We start from the raw sequence: 19556 nt of genomic DNA, 5'->3' as shown, positions 1-19556 counted from the left end.
TTTTGATATAAAAATAATGAAAAAAAAAAAAAATTAGAAAAAAAAAAAAATTTGTTTGGTGAATGGGAAATGAAGTTATTTTTTTTGTGCAGATTTAAAGGGTATTTGTGTGGTTTGTATGTGTATGTGTTAATTATAATAAAGCCTCAAAAAAAAAAAAAAATTAAAAAATTAAAAAATTAAAAAAAAATTAAAAAAAAAAAAAAAAAAATTTTCCATCCCCCATTAATTATTGATATTTTTTATTGAAATACACACTATTGGATACAAAAATTCACACCTATCAAAATCAGAATCAGTGTGTAATAGGAATAATATGATAGTATTTGATTTATTGTTATTGAGAAAAAAAAAAAAAATTATTTTATTTTTGTCAAAGTTTTATTTAAGTTTAATATTTTTTTTTTAATTTTTTTTTTTTTTCTAATAATATAAAATAATAACATATGGCGATTCTCTTTTTTTTTTTTTTTTTTTTTTTTTTGAAACACTATTATTGCTTTGAAAATTGTTGTTGGGATGCTAGTAATTGAGAGGATGAATATTCACCTATTTTAATCATTTTTTCTTTTGGCTTGGTCTCATTATTGAGGTCAACTAACCAAATGTCTTTATCTTTCTTTGTTGGAAGTGAAATAGTATAAATTAAAACGTCAATGGAGTCAAGTGAGCCAACAATAATACGGATCATTGAATCTGTGATAAATTAAAATAATGAAATTAGTAATGATTTAATATTTTTTTTTTTTCTCATCAAAAAATTGTTGCTATTTATATGGTTAGGGGGCATGCTAATTTTGTTTATATTTTAAAAAAGGGTGTTTTTTTATAAATATAAATTTTTTAAAAAAAAGATTGTGATCTTATTTTTTTTTTTTTTAAAAATTTTAAAAAAACTGCAAAACCATTTCAAATTGTGGATCACCCTCTTTAAACTTTTAAAAATAAAACCAAATTTCATACTCTAACCTAACATGTTCCATCTAACTATAAATTTTATGTTTTATGTTTTTAATATTTACCATTTGAACTGATATCCTTAATATCAACATTTAATAACGGAATAGTGTAGGTATATTTGTATTTTGAAAAAAGATTTGACTTTTTGGTGACCAATATCATATCGTTAAAAAAGAATAAATAAAAACCACCACTTTCTCCTTTTTTGTTTGATGAAATGTTACATGGAGACTCTCTAACGAAATATCTATGAGATTCCATCAATCCCTAAAAATTAAAAAATTAATTATTAGTTAGTATAAAATATAAATTTTTTTTTAAAAACATAATATATTATATTATATTATATTATTATTGTTGTTTTTTTAAACCCTAATAATTCTAATATAGGTTGAGGGTTTTTTTTTTGGGTGATCTATAAAAAAAAAAAAAAAATCCTTTTGAAGCCCCAACAACTTCATTCTCAAAGTTGATAGATATTTTTTTTTTTTTTTTATGATTTAACAAAAATAATTGAAACAAAAATAAAATAAATAAAATATTGGTCACGCTATGCGATATTTTGGGAAATGGAGGTGATTGTGAAAAAATAAAACTTTTAAAAAAAATTTAAAAAAAATTGGAAAATATATGCATTGATGTTGACAAGCTAAACGAAAAAGTGAAAAAAATATAAAAAAATTGGATTAAAAAAAAAAAAAAGTGGGGACTATTTGGAGTATATGCACATTTAAAATTTTTTTTTTTTTTAGCAAACTGGTTGGGTGATTACGGATGTGTTTTTAAAAAATGAAAATTTTTTGGAGTGAAACATTTAAAAATATAAAAAAAAAAAAAAAATTGTTTGCATGTATACTTACTGGGGCACCTTTAATTTCTTTTTGTAACTCTAATAATTTTGCTCTATTATCGACATTCTTTTTTCTATCATTAATATACTTGTTGATATTTTTGATGGCACCATATGAAGTTTTAATATTTTTATATTCAATATGATCCTCATTGGTGTATTTTAAAATTTCTCTTAATAATAACTCGTATCTATTTAAAATAATTATTTAATATTAGGGTCATTATATTTATGATTATTATTATAATAATAGTTACCTTGGAACACGTTGTACAGGCATAATTAATAAGGAGTTGATATCTGCTGTTACTTTAGATTTTTTTCTTTGCTCTGCAAAGAAAGTTGTACATTGTGGATTTTCAATCATTGTTTTTAATTGTGGTGTGACAACATCAAAATTATTGACATATTCTACATAAATTTTGAAAATGGGTGCCTATAGATCGTTTATTTAATATAAATTAGTAAGTATTTACAGATTTAAGAGATTAACCCATTTTTTTAAAACTGATTATTATAATTTTTTTTTTTTTTTAAAAAAAAAAAAGATATTTAAAAACAAAAGAATTATTTTATAAACTTTTTTTTTTAAAATAATAAATTGAATTCTCTGGTTAAAATTAAAAACTTACAAATTTAACAAAAATATCACCGATTAAAATTGGTTGTTGTGAAAGTCTTTCCTCTAACAAATGTGCAAGTTCGCTACTAATGGTTACGATACTTCTAAGGTTGGAAAATACTTTATTAATTTCTTCACTCTTAAATAATTTAGTTACCTTTGCCTCAACCTGCATTGGAATAAAGTAAAACTAGATTGAGAAATAAAATTAGTTTTTCTGTTAATATATATTAGAAAAAATTATAAAAATAATACATACGTCTTGTAATACAAATAATGAATTTAAATAAGATAGCTCGGTAGTATATAATTCATTAACTGACTTGTATCTTTTTCTTTGATTTTCAGTTTCTGGATCATTTGATACTAATTTCATCTTTACTAAATCTTTGAATTTCTTTCTAGCAAGCCACTTTCTACTAACTCTTTGAACACGAACAATATCACCAAATTTATAACCATTAACGATTGTATTTAATTCTTTTTCTGAATAACTCTTTGGGATAATTTTGGCTGGTGGTGCTGGTGGTGCTGGTGGTGCTTGTGATGGTGGAGTTGAGGTTTTTGGTGGTAATTGTTGTTGTTGTTGCTGTTGTTGCTGTTGTTGTTGTTGTTGTTGTTGTTGTTGTTGTTGTTGTTGTTGTTGTTGTTGTTGTTGTTGATTTAATCTTGGTAAATTTGTTGGTTTGCTTGGAACAACTGGTACTTTATTTGTTGGTGGTGAAGGTGTAGTTGGAGTATTGGTTGCAGCAGTTGAAAATTTAGATGGGGTCAGATTTGTATTGTCATTGTTATTGTTACCACCAATGTTCATTACTGCCAGCATATCCCTCATTGGTTGAAGAGAATCAATAACACCCTTTGCATTTTGTTGTTGAACCGATAATTCTTTTTCTTGAACAGCAATAAGTTCCTTTTGACGATTAAGATGATCTTGTTGTTCTTTTAGCTTTTTCTCTTCATTTTGACGGATCATTTCTATTTCATTTCTCTTTTTGCTTGCTTCCATTTCAATCATTTGCTTATACTTTTCGATTTGCTCTTTTTCAATACGATTCTTGTTCTCCAAATCTTCCTTTTGTTTGTGCAACATTTCTTTTTGTTTATTGGTCGAGCTAAGGTCACTATTTAATTTACTCTTTAATTCTTCCAACTCCTTGTTTTTATTTAAGAGATCAACCTCACGTTGCTTCATTTCTTGATTCTTTCTTTCTTGCTCTTGTTTTCTCTTTTCTTCATCTTGTTGGATCTTTGATTGGAATGACTTTTGTTGAACCTTTAAACTTTCTTCTTGTTTGACTAACTTCTCTTTCATTGTTTTTTGCTCTTCTAAAAGTGCTAATCTAACCTGTTCTTCATGTTTTCTGTTTAACTCCCTCTCTTTTTGAACCTCAATCATTTGACGCTTCATTTCTTCTTGTTGCCATTCTAATGCACTCTTTTTAGCTTGCTCTATTTGGAATTGACTTTCTGCACCCTTTTTTTTTGTTTCTTCTTGTTGTTGAATTAGTTTATTTCTCATGTTTTCAATCTCGTCCCTTTGCTTATCTAATTCACTCTTTAAACGAGCTGCTTCTTGTTCATGTTGAATTCTAATTCTTTCCATCTCTTCATTTCTTAATCTTTCTTGTTCTTTTTCGTGTGCAGCTTTTTGTTCATAATAAACCCTCCATGACTCTTCATATTCTTTTCTTCTTTTTTCCTCCTCTTCTCTATATTGTTTTAAACTATCTTGGTATTGTTGTTGCTGTTGTTGTTGTTGTGAGTAGTCATATTGCTGTTGTTGGGTTTGTTGTGAATAGTCATATGATCCTGATACAGGTCTTGAATAGTTGTATGGTGTAGATGGTGATGATGCTGAAAGTGTACTGCCTTGTTGTGAATAGTCATATGAAGTTGAAACTGGTCTACTACTAGTGTCATATGTGCCTGGTTGTGGTGTGGTTTGTTGCTGCGAATAATCATATGATGAAGCTGTTGGTGTACTAGATCTTTGCTGTTGAGAGTAATCGTATGTTGATGAGGTTGGTGATTGTTGTTGCTGTTGTTGATAAGAATTTCCTTGGTCATAACCCCATGAATTTCTATTTGCACTATAGTTTTGAATTGGTGAAGAGGTTACTGATGTTGAAAGTGACTGATGTTTTTGGAAATTTTCAATATTTCTAAATGATTGACTTCTTGTATACTTTGATGTTTGACCAGATAATTCTGGTGCCTGTGATGTTGTTGATGGTGATGATGTATTATATGTACCTGGTTGTTGGGAATAATCATATGATAATGTTTGAAGTGACGAGGTTGTATTGCTGGTAACTGGTTGTGAATATGTATTGTATTGTGATGATGACGATGACGATGTATTATATGTACCTGGTTGTTGGGAATAATCATATGATGGTGTTGAGGTTGGAGTTGAGGTTTGATGTTGAGAATAGTCGTATGAAGCTGATGGTGATGTATTGTAACCTGAGTAGGATGTAGATGATGAAGTATTCGATTGCTGATTATAGTTTGAATATTGGTCATATCCTTTATTATTATTTTGTTGAGAATAATCATATGAGCCCGTCGAAGATGGTTGCTGAGAATAATCATATGAACTAGTCGAAGATTGTTGAGGCTGATATGTTGGATCTACGTATGATGGTCCATAACCATCACTAGAAGTGGTTTGGCCTCCATATCCATATGGTTGCTGGAGTTGTTGCTGATCTTGATGGTAAGATGAATAGTCATATGACGGTGTTTGATGTTGTTGCTGTTGTCTTTGTGCCTCTTCTTGTTGAAGCTGATAGTAATATGAATATTGATCCCCCATTTTACTATATTGCTTTATAACACTATAAAATGTATATTATTGTTTTTTTATGGTTCTAAAGATAATAAAATAAATTAAATCAATAACCTCTTTCTTTTTCATCTTTTTCATCTTTTTTTTTTTCTTTTTCTTTTATTTTTATTATTACTCCTATTAATTAATACATACATTTATTATATTTGTTTTTTCCTTTCTTTATAATACAACAATTTCTTTTTAAAAATATTAGAGAAAAAAAAAAAAAATTTTGGGTGATGTGTATTATTAATTTCAGACAAGAAAAAAAAAAATAAAAAAATAAAAATTTTTAAAAAAAAAACCTGAGTGTAAATCAAAACCAAATATCTAAAAAAGACACATTGGTTTGAAAAATTAGATGTTTAATTGAAAAAAAAGTATTTTGTAATTGATAGATAATACACTTTTATAAAATAAATAAATAAATAATTAAATTTGAAAATAAATTAAAAAAATAAATAAAAAAAAATAAAAAATAATTTAAAAAAAATAAAAATAAAAAAAATATTTTAATTATTTTCAAAAAAAAAAATAATAACACACAGCTGCGTGTTAACTTTGTCCAGTTTCAGAACTGAATAACCCTATTTAAAAGAAAACCAAGGTAACCTTATATTTTTGGTGATTAAAAAAAAACAAAAATAAAAAATTAAAATTACAAAAAAATAAATACGACAAAAAAACAAAAAGAAAATTTTAAAAGAAACTAATAAAAGATAAAAATAAAACCACATATAAACATGATGGTTATAAAATTTTTTTTTTGAAAATGAAAAATAATATTATGCATTTATTTAATTTTTTTATAAAACTCAAACAGAAAAGAAAAAAAAAGGAAACACCCGGACCAACCTAAAATAAAAAAAATTTACGGAAAATACAAAATAGAATCTGTAAAAAAAAAAGGTTATAGGTTAATATTAATATTTTATTGAAATTAAACATATATATTTATAAAAGAAAAAAAAACAATAAAAAAAAAATGTCAGAGTAGAAATTATGATCAAAATATAGAGTACTAATTCCATATTCACACTAGAAGTGTCAGATATATTAATTTTGTTTCATCATTAAAAAAAAAAAAGACAATAAAAAATATATATATAAAAAAAAGTAATATTGAGACTTACATTATAATTAACTCAGAGCAGAAAAAATAGCAATATTTATTTTGTTTAAAACTCTATAAGAATAAAAAAAAAAGGGTTAGAATTAATTTTTTTACTTTATAATTTTTTTTAAAAAATAAAAAAATAGGTTGTCAGTGTTAAAAAGCTCGATATGTTTTATAATATCAACACGAGAGTTTAGAATTGAATACACAATCATCATTAACCTATTTTTTTTTTTTTATTTTATTTTTTTGCTAAATAAATAAAACATACCAATACTATTTTTTCATATAGAAGCTATTTCAAATACACAAAGTTTTCGGTTTTGTAAAAATGAAAGATAAAAAAAAAAGTTTTTTAAAAACTAAAAAAAAAAAAATTAGAAAAAGAAAATTTTTTTGCAAAAAAAAAAAAAAAATTGAAAAAAAAAAAATAGTATACGTTACAAAATACAATAAATTTATGATATGTGTTTTGTGATAAAAATTATAATGTTTCTTTTTTTTTTTTTTTTTTTTTTTTTCTTAAAAATATTAAGGTTTATTATTTTTATATTATACAGAGATTAATTTTGTCTTTGATGTATTAAACCTTTCAACCATTGAATATAAATATTTTTAGTGGAATCTAAATCTAAGTGAAGGTTTGGTTTTGATTTTAGAGCAGGTTCGTTAAACTTGTCATAGTAAATGGATAACGAAGAGTCTCTATCAAAGTTACGGAGAGATAGTGATATCTCTGGTGTACAAATACCAAGGAAAATACCATGAGATGAGCAATTGTTAATATGATTTTTAAATTCACCTGGGCAACAATTGCCAAAACAAACAACATGACCGCAGAATAAACAAACACCACGTGGTAATGAATCACAATTAGATGAACATGATTTGGTAATATTATCCATTAAAAATGTCTATTTATAATATTTAAAAAAAAAAGAAATATTAATGATAAGAAATAACAATAATAAATAATAAATATAATTATTAAAACTTACAATATGATCATTTGGTAAATCTATGAATTTTGGTAGCTTTGATTCTAATGTATGTAATAGTGGGTATTTGAAAGTTTTGATACTAGATGGTGTCATTATACGATTCATTCTAATTAAAAATTCGTTATCATTTGAAATTTCTGAAATTGATGGTAATTTTAATTTTCTCTTTAATTCTTTAATATTTGAAAATGATTCAATTGTAATTGGAGTAAAGGTATAGATATCTTCGTCATTGCTAAAATTAAAATTGATTTCAAAAATTGGTTTTGAGGAAATATAACAATAGTGTAAGAAAAGATAAGATTTTCTAATGAATGGTTGTAAAATGAGTTCGATTTCATCTTGCTGATTTAATAAATTGAAAAGTGGGTTTTGACTGACCTTGTTTGAAATGATATCTGCAACCAAGTGAGTGTAAGCTTGTAATATATATTGGTATGGGTCAGTGCCACGATTGACGTAGTGTTGTAAAATTGCAATAATGAATGGATCAATTTGAGCATATTTGGATTGGAGCTCGCTTTTATAAAAGTCATAGGTATTATATCTTCTTTCAGTGATTTTGATGATATTGCTATACAAAAGAGTAAGTGTATCTAGTTGACGTTGGAACTCAGTTTTGGAGTAAACATGGTAGGAGTTATCGATTGATTGTTTCATTGGATCGGTGGGGATGGTCAAGTAGTTGTTGTTTTTACGTGATGCAATTTCTAAAGTTTCAATGTTGTTTAATATAAATTTGAGGAAATAGATAGAGTCGGTTTTGTCAATTAAATAGCTTGGTGTCTCTTTATTTGGGTAACATGTGAATAGTGTGGCAAGTACATCTCTTATAGGTGGTAGGGTTGTGATATTATATGAGTCATCATCGGTAATTGGTTTGGCTTGGTTAACTGGTAATGCTAAATTTGAATAGCGATTACAAAGTGGGCATTTAAAACCATCAAATGGATTTGCAGAGTATTGAGTGAGACATGAATGGTGTATATAATGACTACAAGTTTGGGTAAATGTACCAGTACCATAGATTATTTGTATTAAGTTATCGTCGATGTCAGTGGTTGGTAGTTTATATGCATTTGTATTTAGGATTGAGTTTTTACGATTGTCTAAATCTTTTTTAGATTTTGGTAAAGGATCGTGCGATGATTGGTTTTCACTCATCCTTTTTACAGAGCTATATTCTGTGACACCGATGGAGCAAATTGGGTTATTTGGGGTTTCATGATTATTTTTACATACAACACAAACTAAATCTTTTACTTGTAGATTTCCTATTTTGGTGGTGTTGGTTGGACCTCCATCGTGATCTGCATAATCTTCATCATCGTCTTCTTCTAAAAGTAATTGATTTGATTGCATAAATTGTTTTTGTTGTAACTCCATTTTTCTTCTAATTTCTTCTTGTTTCTCTTGGGCGATTTTTCTTCTAATGTTATGATTAATTTCGTTTTGTTGTGAAAGTAATGATGAGATATCAAAATTTTTTTGGGTGAATAGTTCTGAAACATTCGAGTCAAAATCGTGAAGGTATGTAAAAAATTTGCTGATTAAATCTTTTTTATCTGAAAACACTTTGAGCTTTTCTATATGGAACGATAAGTCTATAATTAAAAAGAATAGATTTGTTTGAATTGAATGATCATTGTATAACAATCTAAATGGTTTAAATAAGCAGCTGATACAATTATTAAAGTCATTAGTTGATGTGGATATTGATTCAAAGTTATTAAGTATAGTACATTGAATTAGGTTATGGATTTTAGATTGTTCTTCTTCTGAGAGATCCTGTGATTTTGATTCCATAAAGGTACGAATTGATAATACAATAATATAGAGACAGTGGCTGATTAATGGGTCATAGAATTGGTTGTATTCATTTGAGTCACTTCGGTCCGTTGATAAAAATTGGGCAATACATCTATTTAATACATTATCAGAGAAATCATTATTGCTATGAACGCTGAATGTAAAGTTTGAGACCATTTCATATTTTGGATATAAAAATTTGGAGATGATTGCACTGATAATAGAGAATAGTAATGGGTCATCTAAAATCTTTTCGACATCTTTTAAATTATCTGGCAAAGGGTCATTAACCATTGGAAGTGGATATGATTCAGGAATTGGATGTTTGATTTGTTTTAAGTATTCATAATAGTTGGCTAAAGATTTGCTAGTGCCTGAACTTGGATCAAAATAATGATATGGGTAATAGATGTCGAAACGGTTCCAATATTCTGGTTTTAAAACTAAGTTACCATCTTTAGGTTGACTAACTTGTTTAATTACATTTTCTACATTATTATATTGGGAGAATTCTTTTCTTTGGTCTGATAGTCTTGAAAAATTATTTACATTAAAGGTAAGGGCTTGAATTACGTGGTAACGAGCTTCCTTTTCACCGAATGTTGCTTGCTTTCTATGTTGAATGATTGAAATCAAGTATTTAAAGAATTGAGAAATTGCATTGGGATTGCTTTCAATTTCTTTAAAGTTACTTGTAAAGTTACTGAGACATAATAGCATAAAGTATTTTGGACCTAATAAAATTGAGCAATATTGCACCAAGGTGTTGTCCAATGACAGTAATGACCAAAGATAATAAGAATTAAATTCGCTGATATTTAAATTTCTTTCCCAAAGGTGTGAATGGAATTGATGGATGAGTACAGATGGTAACATTGATTGGGTTGCTAAAAATACCAATGAATCAAAAGGTAGTTTTGATTTAATTTGTTCAACTGAATAATCTTTTAATTCGATGGCATTTAAAATATAAACACCAATTAGTCTATTGGTTGGTAAATGTAATTGAACTGGAGCAACACCATTAAAAATATCTGATTGTGGGAATAATAAATTAAATTTACTAAATGTTTGAGTTACCATTGGTTTTGGTGAAGCTGGATTTGTTGTTGCAGTGGTAGTAGTAGTGGTAGTAGTGGTAGTAGTTGTTGTAGTTGTTGTAGGGTTGCTATTATTACCAATGCTATTATTATTATTATTATTATTATTATTATTATTATTATTATTATTATTATTATTTTTAATTAATCTTGAATCATTTGGACTTAATGGAGTAGAATTATATTTTGAAATTGAATCATTTAGGTGATTTAATAAGATATCAAAATATTTATGAATTGGAATAGATTGTTTTGAAAGGGAGTGGAAAAAGGTGTCAAAAGTAATAAAGCTTTGGCATTCAATTGAAACAACGTTCGAAAGAACTGATAATTCGTATTCCATGGCACATTTGATTTTTCTTACAACTGGCACTATAAGTTGAATTTCATTGGTAATCTTTAATAAGTCATCAATATATTCTGAATTTTCATAAAGAAATTTACAATTTTTATCATGTTTAAAAATATTTGAAATGTAGCTATAATCTTGATTTGAATAAAATTCATTTTCATACTTCTTTCTTCCGGTTGGAGTTGATAGATCATATTCTGATTTCATTTGAACCAATGATAGCTAATAAAATAAAGGGTTTATTAGTATTAAGAGTGTTTTTAAAGTATCTATTTATAGTTTATACTACCTACCAAAGTTTTTGCTAATGTACTAAAAAGATTTTGTTTTGAGTATCCAGTACAAAATGGCACAGCAATCGACGGAAGTTCAAACATTTGACAAGAGATGGCAGATATTAGTGATCTAATCCTACGGTTGGAAGATAGGGCCAAGAGTTTGTAGGTTTTTAGAAATTCTTCACAAAATAAAAACTTGAAGAATCTATTACCCAAAAGTGAGATGATTAATGGTCTAAAGATCATAAGTACTGATGCTCTTGAGTCTACAAGTGATAAAACATAACCCATTGAGTTTCCAAAAGTATCTTTCTGATAGCTTATTTTATCAAGATATGGAAGCTCGATTGGACTGTATAATTCGAAATTGTTTGGATCTAACTGACGTCTACTAAACTCTTCGCTGATAATATAGAGAATTGGGTATGAGCTTCTAGCAACAGAATCTATCCATCGAAGTAAATTATTTGCAATGCTTAGTGTTAGTTTTCTAAGGAATTTTCTAATGACAACCTTATTTGTTAAACTTGCATTAAGATTTTGAGATTTGTTGAGTGGCACAGAACCTTTGGGGTTTATAAAATTTTTACCAAATAATGTTGGTTCAAATTCCTTGAACTTAATATCTTCAGGCTCATCCTCTTCGTTGTCAGAACCTTCAAAATATTCATCCTCGTCTTCTTTTTCGTCATCCTCATCTGGTGTTTCATTATCATCACTGTTGATATCGAGTCCATAGCTATCAGACTCTTTTTCTCTATAAATCTTTTTTCTTTTATTTCTACCATCGTTACTATAACTATATTCACCATCAGATTCAGTGGCTAAGTAAAGATCACAGTTGTTGCCATAATCTTCCTCTTCCTCCTCTTCCTCCTCTACCCTTATTTCTTCTTCCTCTTCTTCATTATTTCCATCACTATTTGTATCCATTGGCTGGGCCTCATCATCATTGGCACCAAAAATATGTTCGATTAAATTACCAATAACATCTCTTGGATTATATAATAAGTTATTAAATATTTGTTCAGGGGGATTTTGAATTGGTTCGTCATCACTGTTATTTTCTTCCTCTTCGTCATTTTCAAAATCCAAATCATTTTGATCTCGAATTATAAGATTTCCACCTTGAAAAAATTCAAATTGCTGACGTAATCTTTCTACAATACCAATATGATTATTGTTATTATTATTGATATTGATATTGATATTATTATTGTTAATATTAAGAACAATATTATTGTTATTATTATTATTATTGTTATTGTTATTGTTATCATCATCGCTATCATCTTCATCACTGTCAGTATTGTTTTCGTTCTGATTTCTTTCTTCCCTTGCCTCTCTTGCATCTCTATCTCTTTCTAATTGATGTAATATGTGACGTTCATACATTAGTCGTTGCTGTTTTAAATACTCTCTTGTTCTATCTTTAAATAGTTTTTTCTCTTTCTTTATAGCTTCATTTTCGACATACTGTCTAAAAATTCTTTGAATATCATTCTTTTTATATTTTGAAAACTGTTTTAAATTGGGCTTGGATACTATACGCAATAAATGTAAAAGATACTTTATAAAGAACCTCATTGTGAGGTGGACACTCATCTTTATTTCCTTGTCTAAATTATCTGATGGATGCTCAATTTTTTCTGGTGTAAAATGATCTTTACAAAATCCATGTGGTTTGAACGAGTCAGCATTTCCCTATAAAAATAAAAAAAAAGTTAATATGATTGATAATGCTTGTTGTTTGTTACTCATCATACTTACACAATCGCAACATCCACCCAAACCACTTTCTTCAACCATAAATGCATGGTTGTTCTTAATGTGATCACCATTTTTAAAACATGCTAAGCAAACACAACTTGTATCTGTTACTGCACAATCTTTACATCTAAAAAAACATGCTTTCTTGGTCCATTCTATAAAAAAATAGTTTTTTATTAATACTATTGAAAAAATTTTGTTGATTTCTTTATTTATATTCATCTAAAAGTCCTTACCATATTGACAAAATGGAAATTTATTTTTATCACCAATTTTTTCGATTATAGAGTCCAATGGATATCCGCTTAATTCTTTGAATAGATAACTAAATACCTCTGGTGATAGAGCCAACAAAGGCAACTCTGCGACCAACTCTTCTAAAAATTTGAAATATGGAGCCTCTGAAAAGTTTTCATCACTGATTCTATAAAATTCTAATTTTAATTCTCTTTTTAAACTATTTAGATGATATTCATCATGTTTAGAGAAACTAAACTTTTCTTTAGTACCACCATCGTTATTATCATCATTATCCATGTTATTATTTTTATTTTTATTATTGTTTATATTATCTTTTGAATTATTATTATCATTATTATTATTATTATTATTATTATTATTATTATTATTATTATTATTATTATTATTATTATTATTATTATTATTATTATTGTTATTGTTATTAAAGTTTCTAAAAGCAAACATTTTGCCTTTTATATAATATTTATAAATATTCTATTAAAAAAAAAAAAAATGAAAGAAAAAAAAACAAAAACACAAAAACAATAAAATATAATTAAACAGTGTTGTTTGTTATCTTTTTTTTTTTTTTTATTAGAAATTATTATTATTACCTTATTACTATATTATTATATTACTATACTATATTACTATATTGTTGTATTATTATATTATAGCTGAAAATATAAATATATTGTAAAGTTAAAACAAGTTTTTTTTTAAAAATAATTTAGAAAAAAAAAATAAAAAAATAAATTTCTTTTTTTAATTAAAATTTTTTTTTTTTTAATTTTTATTTTTTTATTTTTTATTTATAAAATTTTTTTTTATTTTTTTTTTTAAATTTAAATTTTAATTTTATTTAACAAAACTACCATTGTTAATCATTTTTTTATTCAAATATTTATTTACTATTTATGTATTACTAATATATTTATCATAATAATAATAATAAAAATAATAATAAAAATAATATAATATTATAAACAAAAAATAAAATGGATAAAGATAGAGTGGAGATTTTATTAAATAGACTGTTAACTGCAGCAATTTTAGGTACCACTGCATACATGGCCCTTAGCTATTTAGGAAATACATACTTCAAAAAAAGAGCATTTATAGAAAAAATGAAAGAACATCCAGTAAGTATAATAATTATAATTACAGCACATATAAATTATATGCATTCGTTTTTTCATTTTTTTTATTTTTCATGTTTTTTTTTTCTATTTTCATATTTTATTATTAACTTTATTTTTATTATTATTTAGAATATTGAAAGAATTAAACAAATGACATTTAATTCTTATGAATTAAAAATTTTAGAATCATTAGCTTTACCAACACAAAATAATATAACATTTGAGGATATTGGAGGACTTCAAGAAATTATTAATGATCTTAAAGATTCAATTTTCTTACCATTAGAAGCAGCAAAACATTTTAAGAGAGAACCATCAAAATCAAATAACGAAGACCTTTTCAATGTACCAAAAGGTATTCTTTTCCACGGTCCACCAGGCACTGGTAAAACAATGATGGCCAAAGCCATTGCAAACTATGCCGGTTACAGCTTTTTAGGTAAGTGTTTTTATTACCACTACTACTACTTTTCATTAATTTAATAGTTTAAATATTAATTTTTTTATTTATTTAGCTATTGATCATTCAATTTTAGATCATAAATGGTATGGCGAAACTGAAAAAAATGTAGCAGCAATCTTTTCAGTAGCAAAAAAACTTCAACCAACAATCATTTTTATTGATGAAGTCGATTCAATGACAGGTAATAGAGATAGTGAACATGAAGTAACCACAAGTAAAAAATCAATGCTTTTATCATTATGGGATGGTTTCAATTCCGGTAATGATAAAATCATTATTATTGGCGCAACAAATAGAATAGAGGCTATTGACAAAGCTTTTTTAAGACGTTTTGAACGTCATTTTTTAATAAAATTACCAGACGAAAAACAAAGAAAACAAATTTTACAAATTGTAATTATACTCTATAGCAGCAACAATAATAAATAATAATAATAATAGTAATAATTGTTTACTAATCATTCTTTTATTTTAGATATTAAAAGATTACGTTGATCCAGATTTCGATTATAATCAACTTTCTCGTGCTACAAATGGGTTTTCAGGTTCTGATTTAAAATCCTTGTGTAAATCTGCATTTAATAGTATGTATTATTATTTTTATAATAAAATATTTTAAACTGTGTATTAATGCTATTATTTTTTTTAAAATAAGATGTTTTAAAAACTCAAATCACTGCAAAAAACAATTCACCAATTAAAATTAATATTGAAGACTTTAGAAAACCATTGACTCTTAAATTTCAACAATCAAATTATCATTAATACATGTAATAAACCGCAATAAAAAAATTTTATGCTATATATAAATCAAATAAAATTTTATTGTGTTTTTATTTTATAAAAAAAATTCATCGTAAAATTTTATTTTTATAATTAAAACCAATTTTTAGATTTTTTTGCCTCTTTTTTATTTTTGTGAAAGTGGTTTTGAATGACATCACCAAGAATCCGAGAAAAAAAAAAAATACTGCAGCACACCAACTCCAAGCTCGAAAAAAATAAAAAAAACTTTATCTAATTTTTTTGAGTTATCTTTTTTCTAAATTATTTATATTTTAAACTCTTTTTTTTTTATAAAACTAACGGGTCTCTAAAAACCATTAAAATCAATGAGTTAACTAAATTATTATTTTTAAATATAATAATTTGTTTTTTTTTTTTTTTAAAATTTTTTTTTTCTGCTTTAAAAATGGAGTTAAGAAAAAAAATTTTTTTTTTTTTTAGTTACACGTAATATCAAAATATAGAATGAAAGTATTTGCTTTATTAGTTATTATCTTGGCCTTAATTTCAAATTGTATGGGTGATACAGCCTTTGCTATTTGGAATAAAGATAGCCAAACTGCTGCTGCTGGTCTCTATGACTTTGCCAATATCTACAATACTACCGAAAAATACACTTTATCTGGTTACCAACACATCAATACTACCAATCAATACTCCACTTATAATGCCGTTACTAGAGTTATTTCATTCTTTGCCACTTCATTAGTAAGATCTTATTTTTTTAATTTTAAATTTTTTAGATTGCTAATTTTTTTTTTTTTTTTAGGCTGATAATCATATTTATTTATTCTCATTAAATGTCGATACTTGGGTTGCTAACCAAGTAAAGATTGATTTCGATCCAACTAAATTCACTGTTTTATCAATTGAATCATCACAAACTACCAACGATACTGATTTATTCCTTGTTATGTCAGTTAATCCAACTACTACTCAAAATGAATTCATTGTTACTAAAATGAATGCTGCTACTGGTATTTATAACATTTACGATACCGTTCAAATGACTTTTGCTTCTGCCTCATATGACCAAGCAAATAAATTATTCGTTGTCATCGTAAACAACGGTACCAACAACATGGTTAGCACTTATGATATTAACGGTGTTTTCGTTCGTTCAAGAGTATACACCATTGGTAATGTCAACTCAAATTACAAAGCCACCTCATTACCATACAATTTAGTCTATCTTTCATCCTACTCTGCTTTCTACATGAACATTGACTTAAACGGTCGTCCAGAAATTTTCCTTCTCTACGCATCAACCCAACAATTCTATAACAAAGCTTGGTTACAAAACACTCCATTCTACGTTAAAACTGCTAATGCAATCGGTCAATCTAATGGTTACATTTATCAAGAAACCAACAGTAACTCAAAATCATACATCAACAAATTCAATGGTTACCAATGGACTTATACCAAATATACCGATTATTTAATCCTTAACTTGTGGGGTTTAGTTTAAATAATTTAATAAAATAAAATATATTATTTAATTTTTTTTTATTTTTAAATTTTATTTTTTAAATTTTTTTTTTTTAAATTTTTTTAAATTTTTTAAATTTTAAAAATAATACTATAAATTAAAAAATACATTTAAAATGAAATCCCCCATTAGATCAATATTTGTGTATGGTACACTTAGACCAGACGACATTTCGAATGCACCATGGACCAAGCCATTTATAAAGGGTTTTAAATATCAAAAATGTCATTTTAAAGATGGTATTATGTTTCATGCTGACGAAAGTTACCCAACAGTATCATTACTCTACACACATAAACAACATGACAATAACAACAATATTAGTGTAAGTGAAGAAAACAAGAAATTCGATGACATCCTATTAAACCTATATAAAGAGAAACAATGTAAAGGTATTATCGGTTACATGCTAAGTATAGATGAATCACTGCTGGTCGATGGTTTAGTAGATCCTATTAAACTATTTGATGAAAAATTAAAAGAAGCAGATGAAATAGAAGAATATCCACAACTTTACAAAAGATCAATAATTAAAGTAAAACCATTATTAGATGAAATACTCCATCAGCAACAACTAGAGCATCAACAACAACAACAACACAATCAAGATGACCATTTAGAATGTTTTATATACCACAGAAATGATTGTAATAGAGATGTAGTTATAGCCAGTGGCGATTGGTTAGAACATGTTAAAAACAATCCACATATTATAAATAGTAGCAAAAATTAAATATAAAATAAAATAAAAATAAATTGTATATATAAATAATTAAAGATCCTTTTTATTTCTTTTTTATTTTTATTTGTCGAAAATTTATTATTATTATTGAACTACCTTGATAATTGAGTAGGGGTTTGATGGTATTACCTTTTCCCGTCAATTACTGTTATGTATAAACTTAGGGTGATAGAATTTCTACCCTTAGTTCTTCCAGTTTGTTTTTTGATGATGATATTAGTTCTAGTTTCCAACAGAATAGACCAAATTTTATTCTATTGGCTCTTATTTGAACTTTTCTTGAACCGAGTACTATTCTACCTTTTTTGCTGATGTATTATGGTATTTGGTAATTAACATTTTATTATTCAAAATATTCATCATATCTTTTTTACTATTTTAATATTATCGATCATTTTATAATTTTATTTTCTAAATAGAATTTTTTATTTTTTATTTTTTATTTTTTTTATTTTTTTTTTTTATTTTTTTTTTATTACTATTTGTTTTTTGGTTGTTATTTATTTTTAAATATGGAGCTTATTATTTTTATTCAATTATATTAAATTTATCCATCATTTAATGATATATAGAATAAATGATCAATTAATTAATTAATTTTTTTTTAAAAGAAAACTGGGTATTCTGTATATCATTTAAATGAGAATTTAATCAAATTTTCAAATCAAATAATATTTTTAGATATAATGCTCAATGAAATAAGAAAGGTTAAAACTAAGCTACAACAATATAAATATAATATATATATTCAAATAAAAAACTTTATTTTTTAAAAATTAAAAAAAAATTATATTATTTAAACAAAACTCTTTTTTATTTTTTGGTTTTTTTTTTTTTTTTTTTTTTTTTTTTTTATTTTTTATTTTTTTTTTTTATTAAAAACTCATTAATATTTTTTATTCCATATTAAATATACCTTTAATTACCCTATTTAAAATAAATATATTATAGTATTAATTAACATGCAAACAAATTATTAGGTAATTATATATATATATATATATTAGATGATAAAAAAAATATTAATGGTTTAATCCTTTTGCATACAGCTTAAATATATATATATTAAAAAAAAACCTTGTAAATTAAAAAAAATCATCACACTTTATTTTTTTACACCATTTTAAATAATAATAAAAAAATGGAAAATTATTTATTAGAAATTGCTGTCCTTTTTGTTGTCTTCATTTGTTTTTATTTTTACTTTGACACCAAAGACAACACTAATAAGGGCACCGACAGAGATGACAGCCCAAAACAACATAATTCAGTTCCACAAAGTCAAAATGATAATAAAACTTGGGCACAATCGCAACCACCATTCTCCGGACCAAATCTAAAAAGATATGCTTGGGCACAACCACATAACAAATTGCCTCCAAATTTCTTCGAACAAAATGATTTTGATTTTAAAACTTGGGCACAATCTCAACCATTTCCACCAAATTTCTTCCAACAAAATGGTTTTGATTTTAAAAGTTGGGCAGAATCTCAACCATTTCCTCCCAATTTCTTCCAACAAAATCAAAATGCTAATTGGTTTGAAGATTAATACAGGGCAAAATCAAACAAACAAAATAATACCACCAACAGGACCATCACCATCAACAGGACCATCACCATCCAAATACCCATCCCATTTTGAAAAAGAATCTCGTTATGATTCTTCCGCTGCCCCATCATCGTCATCAAGATTATCCCAATACCCATCTCACAAACAACCATAAAAAAAAGTAAATATCTTTATTTTTTGCTAATATATAAACTATTTATTAACATTGTTTTATATTAATTATTAAATATAGATATCTCATTTCCACCCTCAAATCCAAGACCAACACCACAACAAACAGTACAACCAACTCCAAATCCAACATCAAGAGCTAGAGCAAGATCAAAACAAACTCCAACTCTATTATTTAGTTTACCATCACCTCAACCAACACCAATAACAAGATCCAAACCAAGACCAGAACCCAACCAACAATAGTACCAA

General features: G+C 25.9%; 6 protein-coding genes across 6 annotated transcripts; 4 read left to right on the top strand and 2 right to left on the bottom strand.

The window, feature by feature from the left end:
• Positions 1-484: 484 nt before the first annotated feature.
• DICPUDRAFT_99199 (uncharacterized protein) lies at positions 485-5253 on the bottom strand (the record flags this gene model as incomplete). The annotated part of the gene is made up of 6 exons (XM_003291925.1): positions 485-696; positions 1023-1227; positions 1821-2001; positions 2068-2246; positions 2443-2622; positions 2692-5253. The coding sequence occupies 6 exons, from the start codon at positions 5251-5253 to the stop codon at positions 494-496; spliced, it is 3510 nt and encodes a 1169-aa protein (XP_003291973.1). The 3' UTR covers positions 485-493.
• Positions 5254-6948: 1695 nt separating this feature from the next.
• Positions 6949-13823, bottom strand: DICPUDRAFT_156662 (uncharacterized protein; the record flags this gene model as incomplete). Its single annotated transcript, XM_003291924.1, has 6 exons — positions 6949-7299; positions 7384-10869; positions 10941-12629; positions 12696-12850; positions 12932-13405; positions 13811-13823. 6 exons carry the CDS (start codon positions 13821-13823, stop codon positions 6949-6951), a joined length of 6168 nt encoding a protein of 2055 aa, XP_003291972.1.
• Positions 13824-14206: 383 nt separating this feature from the next.
• DICPUDRAFT_39856 (uncharacterized protein) lies at positions 14207-15159 on the top strand (the record flags this gene model as incomplete). The annotated part of the gene is made up of 3 exons (XM_003291932.1): positions 14207-14516; positions 14593-14933; positions 15016-15159. Coding segments are annotated over 3 exons (795 nt in total), but the record flags the coding sequence as incomplete, so codon positions are not given.
• Positions 15160-15791: 632 nt separating this feature from the next.
• DICPUDRAFT_156660 (uncharacterized protein) lies at positions 15792-16797 on the top strand (the record flags this gene model as incomplete). The annotated part of the gene is made up of 2 exons (XM_003291931.1): positions 15792-16034; positions 16096-16797. The coding sequence occupies 2 exons, from the start codon at positions 15792-15794 to the stop codon at positions 16795-16797; spliced, it is 945 nt and encodes a 314-aa protein (XP_003291979.1).
• Positions 16798-16933: 136 nt separating this feature from the next.
• Positions 16934-17551, top strand: DICPUDRAFT_39853 (uncharacterized protein; the record flags this gene model as incomplete). Its single annotated transcript, XM_003291930.1, has 1 exon — positions 16934-17551. The coding sequence occupies one exon, from the start codon at positions 16934-16936 to the stop codon at positions 17549-17551; it is 618 nt and encodes a 205-aa protein (XP_003291978.1).
• Positions 17552-18701: 1150 nt separating this feature from the next.
• Positions 18702-19550, top strand: DICPUDRAFT_156658 (uncharacterized protein; the record flags this gene model as incomplete). Its single annotated transcript, XM_003291929.1, has 2 exons — positions 18702-19038; positions 19366-19550. The coding sequence occupies 2 exons, from the start codon at positions 18702-18704 to the stop codon at positions 19548-19550; spliced, it is 522 nt and encodes a 173-aa protein (XP_003291977.1).
• Positions 19551-19556: the final 6 nt, after the last annotated feature.

The sequence above is a fragment of the Dictyostelium purpureum genome (genome assembly GCF_000190715.1).
Source record: "Dictyostelium purpureum unplaced genomic scaffold DICPUscaffold_311, whole genome shotgun sequence".
Taxonomy (NCBI): domain Eukaryota; phylum Evosea; class Eumycetozoa; order Dictyosteliales; family Dictyosteliaceae; genus Dictyostelium; species Dictyostelium purpureum.
The sequence above is the reverse complement of the archived record's forward strand: the minus strand, read 5'-3'. Positions and strand labels throughout refer to the sequence as shown.